The 15,961-nt window shown below is 42.9% G+C and overlaps 1 protein-coding gene across 11 annotated transcripts in view; it reads left to right on the top strand.

Annotated features, from left to right (window-relative positions):
- Positions 1-15,961, top strand: part of arid1b (AT rich interactive domain 1B (SWI1-like)) — a 110,672-nt gene that overhangs the window by 40,562 nt on the left and 54,149 nt on the right. For 9 of the 11 annotated variants that reach the window (XM_036975621.1, XM_036975620.1, XM_036975622.1 and 6 more), the window contains one exon: positions 8,774-8,884. The exons of the other annotated variants lie outside the window; for them this stretch is intronic. In XM_036975621.1, coding sequence (XP_036831516.1) covers positions 8,774-8,884 — 111 coding nt within the window. The remainder of the gene's footprint in view (positions 1-8,773; positions 8,885-15,961) is intronic. 11 annotated transcript variants of the gene reach the window in all.

The raw sequence follows: 15,961 nt of genomic DNA, 5'->3' as shown, positions 1-15,961 counted from the left end.
GTCTCGAGGTATTACTTGCTTGAGCTAGAATGCCGTATGATAAGCTGTAGACCACACTATCTACCAAGAGAGTTGTCATCTATATTATTCGTAGCCGTCTATTACCACCACAGAACGAAACTGGCACTAAGACCGCTCTCAATCAACTCTATAAGGCCATAAGCAAAGAAGAAAATGCTCACCCAGAAGTGGCTGGGGACCGTAATGCAGGCAGACTTAAATCAGTTTTACCAAATTTTTATCAGCATGTCACATGCAAACCAAAGGGGAAAAAAATCATAGACCATCTTTACTCCACACACAGAGATCCATACAAAGCTCTCCCCCGCCCTCCATTTGGCAAATCTGACCATAATTATATCCTCCTGATTCCTGCTTAGAAGCAAAAACTAAAGCAGGAAGTACCGGTGACTCGCTCAATATGGAAGTGGTCAGATGATGTAGGTGCTACACTACAGGACTGTTTTGCTAGCACAGACTGGACTATGTTCTGGGATTCATCCAATGACATTGAGGAATACACCATCCCAGTCATCGGCTTCATCAATAAGTGCATCGACGACGTCGTCCCCACAGTGACTACATACATATCCGAACCAGAAGCCATGGATTACAGGCAACATCCGCATCGAGCTAAAGGCTAGAGCTGCCGCTTTCAAGGAGCGGGAGATTAATCCGGACGCTTATTCGAAATCCCGCTATGCCCTCAGACGAACTATCAAACAAGCAAAGCGTCAATACAGGATTAATATTGAATCCTACTACACCAGCTCTGACGCTCGTTGAATGTGGCAGGGCTTGACAACTTTTATGGATTACAAAGGGAAACCCAGACGCGAGCTGCCCAGTGACGAAAGCCTACCAGACGAGCTAAATGCCTTTTAAATGCCTTCGAGGCAAGCAACACTGAAGCATGCACAAGAGCACCTGCTGTTCTGGATGACTGTGATAATGCTCTCTGTAGCCGATGTGAACAAAACCTTTAAACAGGTCAACATTCACAAAGCCGCTGGGCCAGACAGATTACCAGGGCGTGTACTCCGAGCATGCATGGACCAACTGGCAAGTGTCTTCACTGACATTTTCAACCTCTCCCTGATGAGTCTGTAATACCTTTGTTTCAAGCAGACCACCATAGTCCCTGTGCCCAAGGAAGCGAAGGTAACCTGCCTAAATGATCACCGCCCCGTGGCACTCATGCCGGTAGCCATGAAGTGCTTTGAAAGGCTGTTCATGGCTCACATCAACAGCCTCGTCCCGGACACCCTAGACCCACACCAATTCGCACACCGCCCCAACAGATCCACATATGACGCAATCTCAATCGCACTCCACACTGCCCATTTCTCACCTTGACAAAAGGAACACCTATGTGAGAATGCTGTTCATTGACTACAGCTCAGCGTTCAACACCATAGTGCCCACAAAGCTCATCACTAAGCTAAGGACTCTTGGACTAAACGCCTTCCTCTTCAATTGGATCCTGGACTTCCTGACGGGCCGCCCCCGGGATGGTAAGAGTAGGCAACAACACACTGATACTTAACACTGGGACCCCTCAGGGGTTTGTACTTACTCCCCTCCTGTATTCCATATTCACCCACGACTGCGTGGACAAACATGACTCCAGCACCATCCTTAAGTATGCTGATGACAACAATGGGTAGGCCTGATCACCGAAAACGATGAGACGGCCTATAGGGAGAACTAGCCAGGTGCCAGGACAACAACCTCTCACTCAATGTGAGCAAGACAAAGGAGCTTATCGTGGACTACAAGAAATGGCGGGCCAAATAGGCCCCCATTAACATTGACAGGGCTATAGCGGAGCGGGTCGAGAGTTTCAAGTTCCTTGGTGTCCACATCACCAACAAAATAACATGGTCCAAACATACCAAGACAGTTGTGAAGAAGGCACGACATAATCTCTTCCCCCTCAGGAGACTGAAAAGATTTGGCATGGGTCATCAGATCCAAATGACAGAAATGTAACTAAGACGTAACGATATTTTTGTCAAAATGACTAAGACTAGGCTAAATCTAAAGAAGTGTGGTGTACTGGCTTGAGCCATTGTTTTCTGTTTTTACTAATGACCTCCCACTGACCTTGAATAAAGCTTGTGTCTATGTACACTGACGGCTCAATAGTATACACGTCAGCTAGGACAGTAAAATAAATAACTGACACCCTTAACATAGAGCTCCAGTCAGTTTTAGAATGGGTAACTGCCAATAGGCTGGTGCTAAATATCGCAGAAACGAAAAGCATTGTTTTTGGGACAAATCACCCGCTCAACTCTAAACCTCATCTAGATATATTATTCAATAATGTGACGATTGAGAAAGTTGAGACTAAACTGCTGGGTGTAATCGTAGATAGCAAGAGGTCATGGTCAAAACATATAGACTCCATGTCTGCTAAAATGGGAATTAGGTCTGCCCATGATAAGATGTTGCTTAAGGCGACCAGTCCTACGGGCCCTAATTTTGTCGTACCTGGACTACTGCCCAGTTGTGTGGTCAGATGCTGCAAAGAAGGACATGGGAAAATTTGCAGTTGGTCTAGAACAGAGCAGCGCGTACTACACTTCGATGTACACGGGGAGCGAATGTCAGTAATATGCATGTCAATCTCTCCTGGCTCAAAGTTAAGGAGAGATTGACTGCGTCACTATTGGTCTTTTGTGTGAGCTGTTGAAGGTACCGAACTGTCTGTTCAAGCTTTTGGCACACAGTTCGGGCACTCATTGGTACCACACAGGACATGCAACCAGAGGTCTCTTCACAGTCCCCAGGTCCAGAACAGAGGCTGGGAGAAACACATTATTCAATAAAGCCATGACTAAATAGATCCCTTTGCCACCCCAGGTAACTCAAGCCAGCAATAAAACCAGATAAACGAACACAATACGGCACGACGACGATGGGGACTGTGAAGACAGACAAACGTTTATGTATTTTGCATTGTGTTATGTAGTAATATGTGATACGTGGTTGTCTCACCTGGCTATCTTGAGATGAATGCAGTAGCTGTGCGTATCTCTGCAGAATGGCTAAGTTGTAATGTAAATGTACTGCTACGTATTTTATTTGTCGAGTTTCCTATTCAGACCCCAGGAATAGTAGCTGCTGCCTCTGCAGTAGCTAATTGGAGAGCCTAATAACTACTAAATACTTCAGAAATGATCACGATTAAAGGATGAACAGGGCGCTTGCTTATGACGTATTCTTGAGCACCCAGAGGACAGTTGCTTTGGGGAATAATAGCATGTGTATTTTACACTTCTTATTGCTTATACATTTCTAATGTATGTCCCCTTTACCTCAAACGCATAAAGTGCCCGTCAGCCAGAGTTACTGCCACGTTTGGCCATGGCTCGGCATTGCCGCTTTGATGAGCTTGCATCCCAACTGGCACCCTATTCCCTACACCGTAGACTAATTTTGGCCAGAGCGTTATGGGTCCTGGTCATAAGTACTGCCTGCCCTATGTCGGGAATAGGGTGCCATTTGGGATGCAGCCATAATCTGTGATGCTGTTGCCACAGGATGAATTCTGTTTAATTCCCTTACATCATGCATCCCTCGCCGTACTTCAAACAAATTCCCTCTGAACATATTTCATTACTGTTGCAGCCAAGCCTTTCAAAAGCAAAGGAATCATCTTTCATGTGTAAGCTATGAGTAATATCGCTCTCTGCCAGTCTGCCTGGTAAAGCTAAGAGCTTGTAGAGTACTTCTATGCATTTACACAGTACGAACATCTCAAATGACCGGGAAACATTAAAATAATGGAAACAACTGACACGGCTGAATTTCATCTCTATTTTTTTCTATTACGCGTGTAAACCCCAAATCCAGCGTATGATGCATCTACAGCTGAAACCCATATTCATCCCCATATATGCAGAACTCCAGTAGACATTGGGGGTAGAGTTGGCCTCTTGCTGGCTGCATACTTTCACTATGATGCGTTTCCCGCGTGCACCCGGACACTCACTCACTCACTCACTCACTCACTCACTCACTCACTCACTCACTCACTCACTCACTCACTCACTCACTCACTCAGACACAATAACACTGCCTGCTCCTCTCCTCTGGTCTTTCCTGCCTGTTAGTGTTCTTTATCATGCCAGAGCAGCTGTTCCATACGATCGGCGTGTCAGCGAGCACACCAGAGCACTGATATCGTCAGTGTTAACACTGACCTGGCCGTGACCCAGCGATCACGGCATTCCACTTGAGTAAACCTCGCCAGCCAGCCCTCGTCTGTCTGTAAACATTTCACCTGGCTAACAGCCCCACGGCACTAGTTTGTACTTCACTTTTTCTCCGCACCCCATTTCAAACAGACTCGGATTCTCGATGAACTGGCTGTGGGTTATTGGTTAGGTGCAGTTTCAATACACACGCACATTTTCAGATGTATGCTAAGCATAGAAAGCCCCCAGTCATACTTTTCAATACATTTTCCCCCCTCCTCCTGAGTATTTGCTTACCTCAGGAAATGGTGGGCTCTCGTTTGAGGAAATCCTACAAAGTAAATTAACCGCAGAAGATTTAATATCCTCTAAGTCACTGGGTGGCAGGCCAGCTCATATTAATCTGTAGATTTACATAAACAAAAAAGTACAAATCATCCCTTCTCTGTTAAATGTTTGAGCTCTTTGGGATTGAAGGCAGTTTATTTTGGTGGGTTGTAGTCACCTTCCTGGCTGAGACCACAGTGCTTAACATTTTAACACAGCATTTACCATTTGAATCCAATATTTACTATTGATGGGGGGGGGGATCTCTACTTCCATATCGTGATCCTGTGTGGCTTAGTTGGTAGAGCATGGCGCTTGCAACGCCACGGTTGTAGGTTCGATTTCCACAGGGGCCCGCTTTGAAACAAGTAAGAATGTATGCACTCACTACAGTAAGTCGCTCTGGATAGAAGACTAAAGAGTCTCTGCTAAAAGACTCAAATGTAATAATGTGATATTTTTTAAATACCGTAATTTCCGGACTATAAGCCGCTACTACTTTCCCACGCTTTGGACCTCGCGGTTTATACAATGACGCGGCTAATTTCTGGATTTTTCCCGCTTTCAAAAGATTCATGCCGCCAAAAAACTGAGCACCGTCACATAATGTGACGTAAATCGAGCGCGCTCAAACTTCCCATCATTCTGATTACGGTAGTCATTTTGTCACCCTCATCATGGCAAAGACACGGAGAAATGCATATGATGCAGCTTTCAAGTTGAAGGCGATCGATCTGGCTTTTGGAAAAGGAAATAGAGCTGCTGACAGCGTGGAGCATTGTCAAAAAATCCACTATCATCAACGGGTTTCGAAAGGCTGGACTGCTGCGTGTTGAAGAGGGCAGCGATCCAACATCGGATGAAGCAATTCTGAGGCTATTCAACTCCGACACCGAAGGAGATGACTTCAGTGGTTTCAGTGTACAGGAGGAGGAAGATGGTGACCAATGACTTTCTTGGAAGGCTACTGTTTACTGCTATTTAAAAAAAAAATGTTTTGTTACAAGCCGTGTTTCGTTTAAAAGCCTATTTATTTTTTGTTACAAGCCGTGTTTCGTTTAAAGGCTGTGTAAAGTTCATTTGTTTCAATGTACCGGTAGGCACCTGCGGCTTATAGACATGTGCGGCTTATTTATGTACAAAATACTTTTTTTTTTTTTAATTCAGTGGGTGCGGTTTATATTCAGGTGCGCTTAATAGTCCAGAAATTACGGTATATTTCCATGGCTGATCCAAACTGGTTTTCTCATGGCTGTTTCCTGTCCCTCTGCAGCAGACGTATGGGTGAGCTATATGTTTCCCAAATAAAATCCCAGTATCAAATGGCAATACAGTGCCTACAGAAAGTATTCACACCCCTTAACTTTTCCCACATTTTGTTGTGTTCCAGCCTGAATTTAAAATGGATTGCATTTAAGATGTATCACTGACCTACACACAATACCCCATAATGTCAAAGTGTAATGTTTTATAGATTTTCTTCTCTCAAAATAATACAAAATGAAATGCTGAAATCTCTTGTCATTAAGTATTCAACCCCTTTTGTTATGGTAAGCCTAAATACTGTTCAGGAGCAAACATTTGCTGAACAAGTCACATAAGTTGCATGGACTCTGTGTACAATAATGGTGTTTTAAACATGTATTTTTTAATGACTACCTCATCTGTTCCCCACACATACAATTACAGTATCTGTAAGGTCCCTCAGTTGAGCAGTGAATTTCAAACACCGGTTTTCCAAAGCCTCGCAAACAAGGGCACCTATTGGTGGCTGGGTAAAAAAAGGAAACATTGACTAGACCATGGTGAAGTTATTAATCACACTTTGGATGGTGTATCAATGCACCCAGTCACTACAAAGATACAGGCGTCCTTCCTACCTCCGTTGCCAGAGAGGGAAAGCTGACAGCTGACATGTCCTTCCACATTTAACCCCAACCCTTCTGAATCAGAGGAAGGAAACCCCCTCAGGGATTTCATCATGAGGCCAATGGTGACTTTAAAACAGAGTTTCATGCCTGTGATAGAATTGAGGATGGATCAACAACATTGTAGTTTCTCCACTATAGTAACCTAGTTGACAGTGAAATGGACGACGCCTGTACAGAATAAAGATATTTTGAAAACATGCATCCTGTTTGCAACAAGGCACTAAAGTAATAATGCTAAAAAGTGGCAAAGCAATTAACTTTGTCCTGAATACAATGTTATGTTTGGGGCAAATCCAATACAACAGAGTACCACTCAGTTTTTTTTCAAACATAGTGGCTGCTGCATCATGTTATGGGTATGCTTTGTAATTGTTAAGGACTGAGGAGTTTTTCAGGATAAAAAAATAAACTGCATGGTGCTAAGCACAGGCAAAATCTTAGAGGAAAACCTGGTTGTCTTTTTTCCACCAGACACTGGGAGATGAATTCACCTTCCAGCAGGACAATAACCTGAAACACAAGGCCAAATCTACACTGGAGTTGCTTACCAAAAAGACAGTGACTGTTCCTGTGTGGCCGAGTTAGTTTTGACTTAAATCTAAGACTAGAAAATGGTTGTCTGGCAATGATCAACAACCTGTTTGACACACGTTTTGAAAATAACGAGTAAATATTTCTCAATCCAGGTGTGCTTAGACTTACCCAGTAAAGTCTCACAGCTGTAATCACTGCCGAAGGTGCATCTACAAAGTATTTACTCGGTGTGAAAAATTTGACATTTTGTTTTTCATTTTCAGTAAATTTGCAAACATTTCTAAAAACATGTTTCACTTTGTCATTATGGAGTGTATATTGTGTGTAGATGGTTTAGAGGGGAAAATACATGTTTAATCCATTTTGAATTCAGGCTGTAAAACAACTAAATGTGGAATAAGTTGATGGGAATGAATACTTTCTGAAGGCACTGTACATATACACCGAACAAAAATATAAATGCAACATGAAAAGTGTTGGTCCCATGTTTCATGAGCTGAAATTAAAGATCCCAGAAATGTTCCATACACCTTATTTCTCTCAAGTGTTGGGCACACATTTGTTTACATCCTTGTATGTGAGCATTTATCCTTGGCCAAGATAATCCATCCACCTGACAGGTGTGGCATGTCAAGAAGCTGATTAAGCCACATGATTGTTACACAGGAGCACCTTGTGCTGGGGACAATTAAAGGCCACTCTAAAATGTGCAGGTTTGTCACAACACAATGCCACAGATGTCTCAAGTTTTGAGGGAGCGTGCAATTTGAATGTTGACTGCAGGAATGTTCACTAGAGCTGTTGCCAGAGAATTGAATGTTAATTTCTTTACCATAAGCTGCCTCCAACGTCTTTTTTGAGAATTTGGCAGTACGTCCAACCGGCTTCACAACCGCAGACCACATGTAACCATGTTAGCCCAGGACCCCCAAATCCGGCTCGTATGCGACCAGCCACCCTGACAGCTGATGAAACTGAGGAATATTTTTGTCTGTAATAAAGCCCTTTATGTGGAGAAAAGCTCATTGTTACAGGCCCAGCCAGTCTCCCCAGTGGGTGGACCTGGCTCACAAGTGGGTGGGCCTATGCACTCCCAGGCCCACCAATAACTGCTCCCCTGCCCAGACATGTGAAATCCATAGATTAGGGGCTAATTAATTGATTTAATTTGACTGATTTCCTTATATGAACTGTAACTCTTTTAAAATGGTTGCATTTTGCATTTATTTTTGTTCAGTATTGAATCGTGAGAAACTCAATACATGTCGTATCGGCACCTAAGTATCGCGATAATATATCGTAAGGTCCCTGGCAATTCCCAGCCCTAGTATTTACCATGTTAAAACAGTATCATGATACTTGTGGCGTTAAATCCAGTGATTTTTCCTTAGACATGCCCAGACCCAGTTACAGGCTTTACACTGATTGTGCTGGAGACTATGGGATAGGGTTACCACCACTCTCTGCCTGTTCTTTGAGAATGGCATGCATAACCCAGTGTGTGTCCTGCTTACCGAACCAGAGGAAGAATCGTGATACATGCCTTCATAGGGAGGAGTGGGGTGGGGCATTTCAAATGTCAGCAGAAATGGATTAGGCCAAAGTTTTTAATTTCTGTTTCACTTCTCCCTCTCCCTGCAAACCCTCAACTCTCGTTCTCTCTTTACTTTTTCTATCTTACCCCCCCTCCTCTTCTCTTTCTCACGCTCCGTCTCACTCGCTCTCTCGCCGCCTCCCTATCTCCGATCTCGCCCCCCCCTTTCTCTGTCTGTATAGGATGTGTCACAGGAGGGCTATGGCAACAGGGGCCAGTCTGCTATGACCCCTGGGAAGCCCAACCATGAGGAGATGGGCCTCAGCCAGCAGGACAGACCTTCCAGTCTACCTGTAAGTCCACTTCACAGTATCTGGAAAAACACCAGAAAACCTCAGTCATACACACTGCAAAATCTGCTGTAATTCTGCTTCACAGCCACTGGAAAGGCATCTTGCGAAGCACAGCACCACAAAAGGTGCTCAATACTGAGGGAAAAGCTACGCACACACACACATACACACACAATCTGTGTGTCAGCCCACCCATTGCATATTTATTGCAGGGCAGGAGCCATGTCCTTGACACTTGTCTGGGCTGACATGACCTTTTGGGTCCTTGCCACTGCTTTAACAAGACCACAAGGCTTCAGCTTGGCCCAACATCAGGCTCAGTCTGTAAAACACCACTCTTCACGCTGTCACTTATTACTGAGGCACGGGCCAGATTCCCCCACAGTGACTGGAAACCTGGACTAAGTCTTAAATGACACCCTATTTCCATATAAAGTGCAGTACTTTTGAAAAGGGTGCATGATGTAGGGAATAGGGTGTCATTTGGGAAACAACCCTAGTCGTTCAATGCCAGTCTCCCACTGAGGGCTGGTTCTCCATGGCTTTTAAGCTGACTTTGCTAACACAGGCCTCATTTCAGGCCTTATTTGCTTTCTCATGGAGGAGCTCAGCTCTCAGCCTTTTTCCTCTAACGTTACTCCTCTTTCCCTGCTGCAGTCTCTCCTCTGCAGCTCTTCAGTGCTCCACTGAGCTGTCGGCACGCCATTGGAGCACAGGAATGTCAGTCAGGGTGGGCCCACGGCTCTCTGAGCCAATCGGCGCTCTTCCTCGTTGCCCCCCCCTTCTGTGTCATAGAACAGGACTAGTAGATTTTACTGTTCATTTCATTGCTAATGACCATGCTTAGTTAGCTGTTAATGTTTGGACTTGTACCAATAAGCATAGCTAGAATAGACCTCCCCCCCACCACTTTTCCTCTTTTGCTCCTGAGAGGGAAAAATCATTATGGAGGTCAACTTAAGAGTAATTTTAGCAAAAAAAAATGTAAGGCCAGTCCGGGCAGCCGAGGTGTACACTGGGAATCTCATCGCTGGATACGATTTCAAAGAGTAATTTGGATTGATTACAGTGTGCTATCCTGTTTTGGTCTCATGATTCTCTTGGGCAACATTCAGGCAGGCTTTAAAGATGCCCTTCTTTCTCTGTGCTCTAAATAGAAAGCATGGGAGTCCAACTGTGTTGATGGCATATCGCCAGCCAGCTCTTTAAAGATCTCCAGCTGAGACACAGGCTGGAGACACATTTTAGTATTTATTTATCATCTCACATTGGAGTCATGCACTTAGCGCCTGATAAACCTGTGTGTGTCTCAGTCAGTGTGTCTGTCTCTGTATGGATAGCTGATGGGTTAGCTGAGGACCGTAAGAGGCCTACCACTGAGTGTTGTAGACATGCTGCGTGACCTGCGGCTTTGGGCAGACTGATGACATGCAGAGTGTGTGCAGGCAGAATCCTTTTATTTATAAAGCACTCACTGTGTCATCACGGAACAATGGCATAGGGAACCCCGCCAAAGAATACCATTTCCAAGATTATTTTTTTTACACTGACTGTCCACTGTTGCATGCACGCTTGTCCTCGACTCTCACAGGTATTATTTAGTAGTGTTATATTACAGTAATATTCTTCAGAACAAAAAAAAATCTTGTTCGTAACCCTGTCCACACTTTCATATTTGTCTATGTCAGGGGTTCCCAAACTGCAGGCGCACCCCCCCCCATATGGGGCGGCAACGTTTGCTGGGGGGAGTGGAATTTTCCTTGATTTGACAAGCAAAACATTTGTTTTTTGCAACTCGCGATTATTTATACCTACAGTACCTGTCAAAAGTTTGGACACACCTACTCATTCCAGGGTTTTTCTTTATTTTTTACTATTTTCTACATTGTAGAATAATAGTGAAAACATCAAAACTAGGAAAAAACACACATGGAATCGTGTAGTAACCCCCAAAATTTTTATTTTAGCTTCTTCAAAGTAGCCACCCTTTGTCTTGATGACAGCTTTGAACACTCTTGCCGTTATCCCAACCAGCTTCATGAGATAGTCACCTGGAATGCATTTCAATTAACAGGTGTGCCTCGTTAAAAGTGAATTTGTGTAATTTCTTTCCTTAATGCGTTTGAGCCAATCGCTTGTGTTGTGACAAGGTAGGTGTGGTATACAGAAGATAGCCCTATTTGGTAAAAGTCCATATTGTGGCAAGAACAGCTCAAATAAGCAAAGCGAAACAACAGTCCATTACTTTAAGACATGAAGGTCAGTCAATACGGAACATTTCAAGAACTTAAAAAGTTTATTCAAGTGCAGTCGCAAAAACCATCAAGCGCTATGATGAAACTGGCTCTCACTCTTGGCAAGACGTGACTCTCCACATGGGAATATCTTTGGTTTGTCTCTAAGACATTCAGAAGCTGAGCTACGACCTAAAGTCGAAGAGTCAAAGAAATTGGACTTTGCTTGGGAAGCAATCTTCTACAATCTGTGACTCTGTCGCTATCAATTGATCGAATCACTTTCTGTAAAAGAGAATATGTATAATCAAATTGAGGGTTTATAATAATTATAAAACATATTTGGTAGCTCAACATTAAGGGAAATCAGGTCGAGACTTTATTTCCCTTATCCATTATTATCATTTAAATAACTTATCTAAAAGATGTCATGAGTCTTGTTAAACTACGTATAATCGCAGGAAATGAGCTTCAAAACAACATTTTTGTGTGTCCCTCAAATAAAACAAAATAAACAAGGCGGTGTTGTCTTTAATCCGTTGTGGAAAAAGTACCCAATTGTCATACTTGAGTAAAAGTATAGATGCCTTAATAGAAAGTTACTCAAGTAAAAGTATTGGGTTTTAAATATACTTAAGTATCAAAAGTAAATATAATTGCTAAAATATACTTAAGTATCAATAATTTAAAATTCCTTATTATTGGATAGCCAGGGTCACACTCCAACTCTCAGACATTATTTAGAAAAGATGCATTTGTGTTTAGTGAGTCCACCAGGCCAGAGGCAGTAGGGATGACCACATGTTCTCTTGATAAGTTCTTGAATTTGACCATTTTCCTGTCCTGCTAAGCATTTAAATATAACGAGTACTTTTGGTTGTCAGGGAAAATGTATGGAGTAAAAAGTACAATGTTTCTTTAGGAACATAGTAAAGTAAAAGTTGTCAAAAAATATAAAAAGTAAAGTACAGATGCCCCCCAAAAAATACTTAAGTAAAAATTATTTGAAGTACTACTTAAGTTCTTTACACCACTGTCTTTGATATACAAAAACATTTGTCATTTTTTAAATGTGATAACGGATGCCTTGGGGAACCCCTGGTCTATGACTACCAAAGGTCATTTTGTTGAAACTGGTTTGGACCAGACCTGCATGCTGATACTTCCAATGCTTCTGCTGATTTCTCATTGGGTTGTCTATGTGAAGGCCAAGCACACTGTCCTCCTCAGATATAGCGGTGATCCCACCCCCAGGGTAAGTGTAGTGTCTATAGCTGTATCGTGGTAGCTCATCCTGTCACTGCCACAGCCAGCCTTATTCCTTATATAGTGAACTATATAAGGAATAGGGTGCCGTTTGGGAAGCACACCCTGTTACAGCTACCAGCAACCCAGCTGGGTCTTTTAGTTAATCACCAGCTGCCAATCCAGGAACCACCGGCCTAGTGATGGGGGAAGAATCGCTCAAGTTTCATACCGCAGTATTATTTCTGACGATATTATATAGATACTTTGACTAAAAGTATTGATTTGTAAAAAAAACGATATGTATATTTTATTTATTTATGCTAGGTAGCGTTAGCTACAGTAGCACTAGTCGGCTGTACCTGCACCAAAACTCAGATATTTTTCACCCTATAGCTTGTTCTCCGTATTATTTTTTAAATAATGAGTCAACTTGTTTTCAGCACTTTTATTTCCATGACTGATAAACATGTTTTCTCACGCTCTCTCTCGTCTCTCTCTTGTCCTTCACTTTTTCCACATTTTGTTACATTAAAATAGATTGAATAGTTTTTCTTCCCTCATCAATCTACACACAAATACCCCATAATGATAAAGCAAAAACAGGTTTGTAGACATTTTTGCGAAATTGATTGAATTTATATTACATTTAAGTATTGATACCCTTCACCCAGTACTTTGTTGAAGAACATTTGTCAGCGATTCCATGAAGAACATTTGTCAGCGATTCCAGCCTTGATTCTTCTTGGGTATGACGCTACAAGCTTGGCACACCTGTATTCAGGGAGTTTCTCCCATTCTTCTCTGTAGATCCTCTCAAGCTCTGTAAGGTTGGATGGGGAGCATCGCTGCACAGCTATTTTCAGGTCTCTTCAGAGATGTTTGATCAGTTTCAAGTCCGGGCTCTGGCTGGGCCACTCAAGGACATTGAGACATGTCCCAAAGCCACTCCTGCGTTGTCTTGGCTATTTGCTTAGGGTTGTTGTCCTGTTGGAAGGTGACCCTTTGCCCCAGTCTGAGGTCCTGAGCGCTCTGGAGCAGGTTTTTACAATCAAGAATCTCTGTTCTTTGCGTCGTTCATCTTTCCACCGATCCTAACTAGTCTCCCAGTCCCTGCCACTGAAAATCATCCCCACAGTATGATGCTGCCACCACCATGCTTCACCGTAGGGACGATGCCAGGTTTCCTTCAGACGTGACACTTGGCATTCAGGCTAAAGAGTTCAATCTTGGTTTCATCAGACCAGGCTGGGTGGCCAGCTCTAGAAAGAGTCTTGGTGGTTCCAAACTTCTTCTATTTAAGAATTATGATTACCACTGTGTTCTTGGGGACCTTCAATGCTGCTGAATGTTTTTGGAACCCTTCCCCAGATCTGTGCCTCGACACAATCCTGTCTCGGAGCTCTACGGACAATTCCTTCAACCTCATTACTTGGTTTTTGCTCTGATAAGCACTGCCAACTGTGGGACCTTATATAGACAGGTGTGTGCCTTTCCAAATCATGTCCAATCAATTGAATTTACCACATTTGGACTCCAAGTTGGAAACAGGATGCATCTGAGCTCAATTTTTAGTCTCATTGCAAAGGGTCTGAATACGTATGTAAATAACGTATTTCTGTTTTATTTTTAATAAATGTGCAAACATTTCTAAAAAACAGTTTTTGCTTTGTCATTGTGTGTGTGTGTGTGTGTGTGTGTGTGTGTGTATATATTGATGAGGAAATGTTTTTATTTAATGGATTTTAGAATAAGGCTGTAACAAATTGTGGAAAAAGTCCAGGGGTCTGAATACCTTCCAAATGAACTGGAACATCAAATTGCAATAAAATCTAAGTTTAAAATCGCAATACATATAAAATAGTGAGAATCTAAATGCATATCGTATCGGTACCTAAGTATCGGGATAATATCGTATCGTGAGGTCCCTGTCAATTCCCAGCCCTTCGCATCCTATTCCATATAATGTGCACTACTTTTGAGCAGGGCTCCGCCTGCCCTGGTCGAAAGTAATGCACTGCATTTAGAATAGTGTGCCATTTGGGACTCAGTACTGAAGCAACACTCCGCTGCCTGCCTGTACCTCAGCTCTCCCTCTTCCTCTCTACTCTGCCCGCTGCTGCCGCTGTTACCACTCCTCCTCAGGCAGCCTTTGAAGTTAACCGCCACTGGTGTTGCCATGGCGACAGGGCTGAGAAAACAGCCCCCTCAAAAATATGCATATTAAAGCAACTGATTGATGTACTAATCACATTATTCTTCAAATGGTATTTGTTATTATTGACGTTGTCCCCCCACCCCGATTTGCTTGTTTATATGTTTGTGTATTGCGGCATTTGAGCCCAAATGTGGTATATTATATAGTTTGAAGAACATTTTGTACTGCCAGTGAATCATCTGGGCCAGTGTATTTTATCAGTAAAGCATTTCACCACCACCTAGTTTTCTTACTGTCGACAATATTCCCAATGGAAGTCTCTGATTGGATGTTGCTGACTTTGGACACAATGCAGAATATGATTGGTATTGGAGTTCCACAATGTTGAATTTAAATTACTAGTTGAAACCATTACATTTAAAATCAACAATTTCTCTGGAAAGGGTTGAGGCGTGTGTTCCACTTAGATATTTATTTACAATCTGGTTTTAACCAGTGTTGCCACGCTGCCCCTTGTTTTTCAAGTGTCACACATTTTAATTGAAGACATTGATGTTAAACTCTCTCGGCAACTGGGGTTTCATCTACGTTTTCTTTTCAAGGCCTAATCAAATCCACCTCGTCCTTTCTGGCACCGGTGTAAACAGGCCATGCTGGATGCTCCTTCGGGAACTGGGAGGCTTTGAACAGCACCCTTAAATCTTTTCCACCCCCCCAAGGCACAGGCACAGCATAGCGTGGGCTGATCTGGCCTCTCTGCTCTGGGTGCATCCCAAAATGGCACCCTATTCTCTATATTGCACGTTACTTTTGACCAGGACCCATAGTGCTTTGGTCAAAAGTAGTGCACTACGGAGGGAATATGGGGCCATTTGGGGGGGGTGGGGGCACTCTCTCAGCCTGGGTGATCATGGCTCCCCTTAAAACAGCACTAATAGAGAGAAAAATATGACACACACACACAGCTCAGAAACATGGCTTTCTGTAAACAAACAATAAAAGACAGCTGTGAGGATTTGGCATGGTTACTTCAAGTCTTAGGATGGTTGAAAAAAAAGGTTTTATGTTGTTTTTACTCAATTCGGCCTCCGCGTCACCTTTTTCAATACATCTCAAGGTGAGTTGTGAGCAAACAGTTTATGTGCAGTGCATTCGGAAAGTATTCAGACCCCTTCACTTTTTCCATATTTGTTTTACCTTCTAAAATGGATTAAAGACACATTTCCCTCATCAATCTACACACTACCCCATTATGACAAAGCAAAAACAAGTTTACAAAATGTATTATGAAAAAATACCTTATTTACATAATTATTTTAGACCCATTGCTATGAGACTCGAAGTTCTCAGGTGCATCGTGTTTCCGTTTCATCCTTGATGTTTCTAAAACTTGGAGTCCACCTGTGGTAAATTCAATTGATTGGACATGATTTGGAAAGG

Source organism: Oncorhynchus mykiss, chromosome 4, assembly GCF_013265735.2.
Source record: "Oncorhynchus mykiss isolate Arlee chromosome 4, USDA_OmykA_1.1, whole genome shotgun sequence".
NCBI classification, from domain to species: Eukaryota; Metazoa; Chordata; class Actinopteri; order Salmoniformes; family Salmonidae; genus Oncorhynchus; species Oncorhynchus mykiss.
The sequence above is the reverse complement of the archived record's forward strand: the minus strand, read 5'-3'. Positions and strand labels throughout refer to the sequence as shown.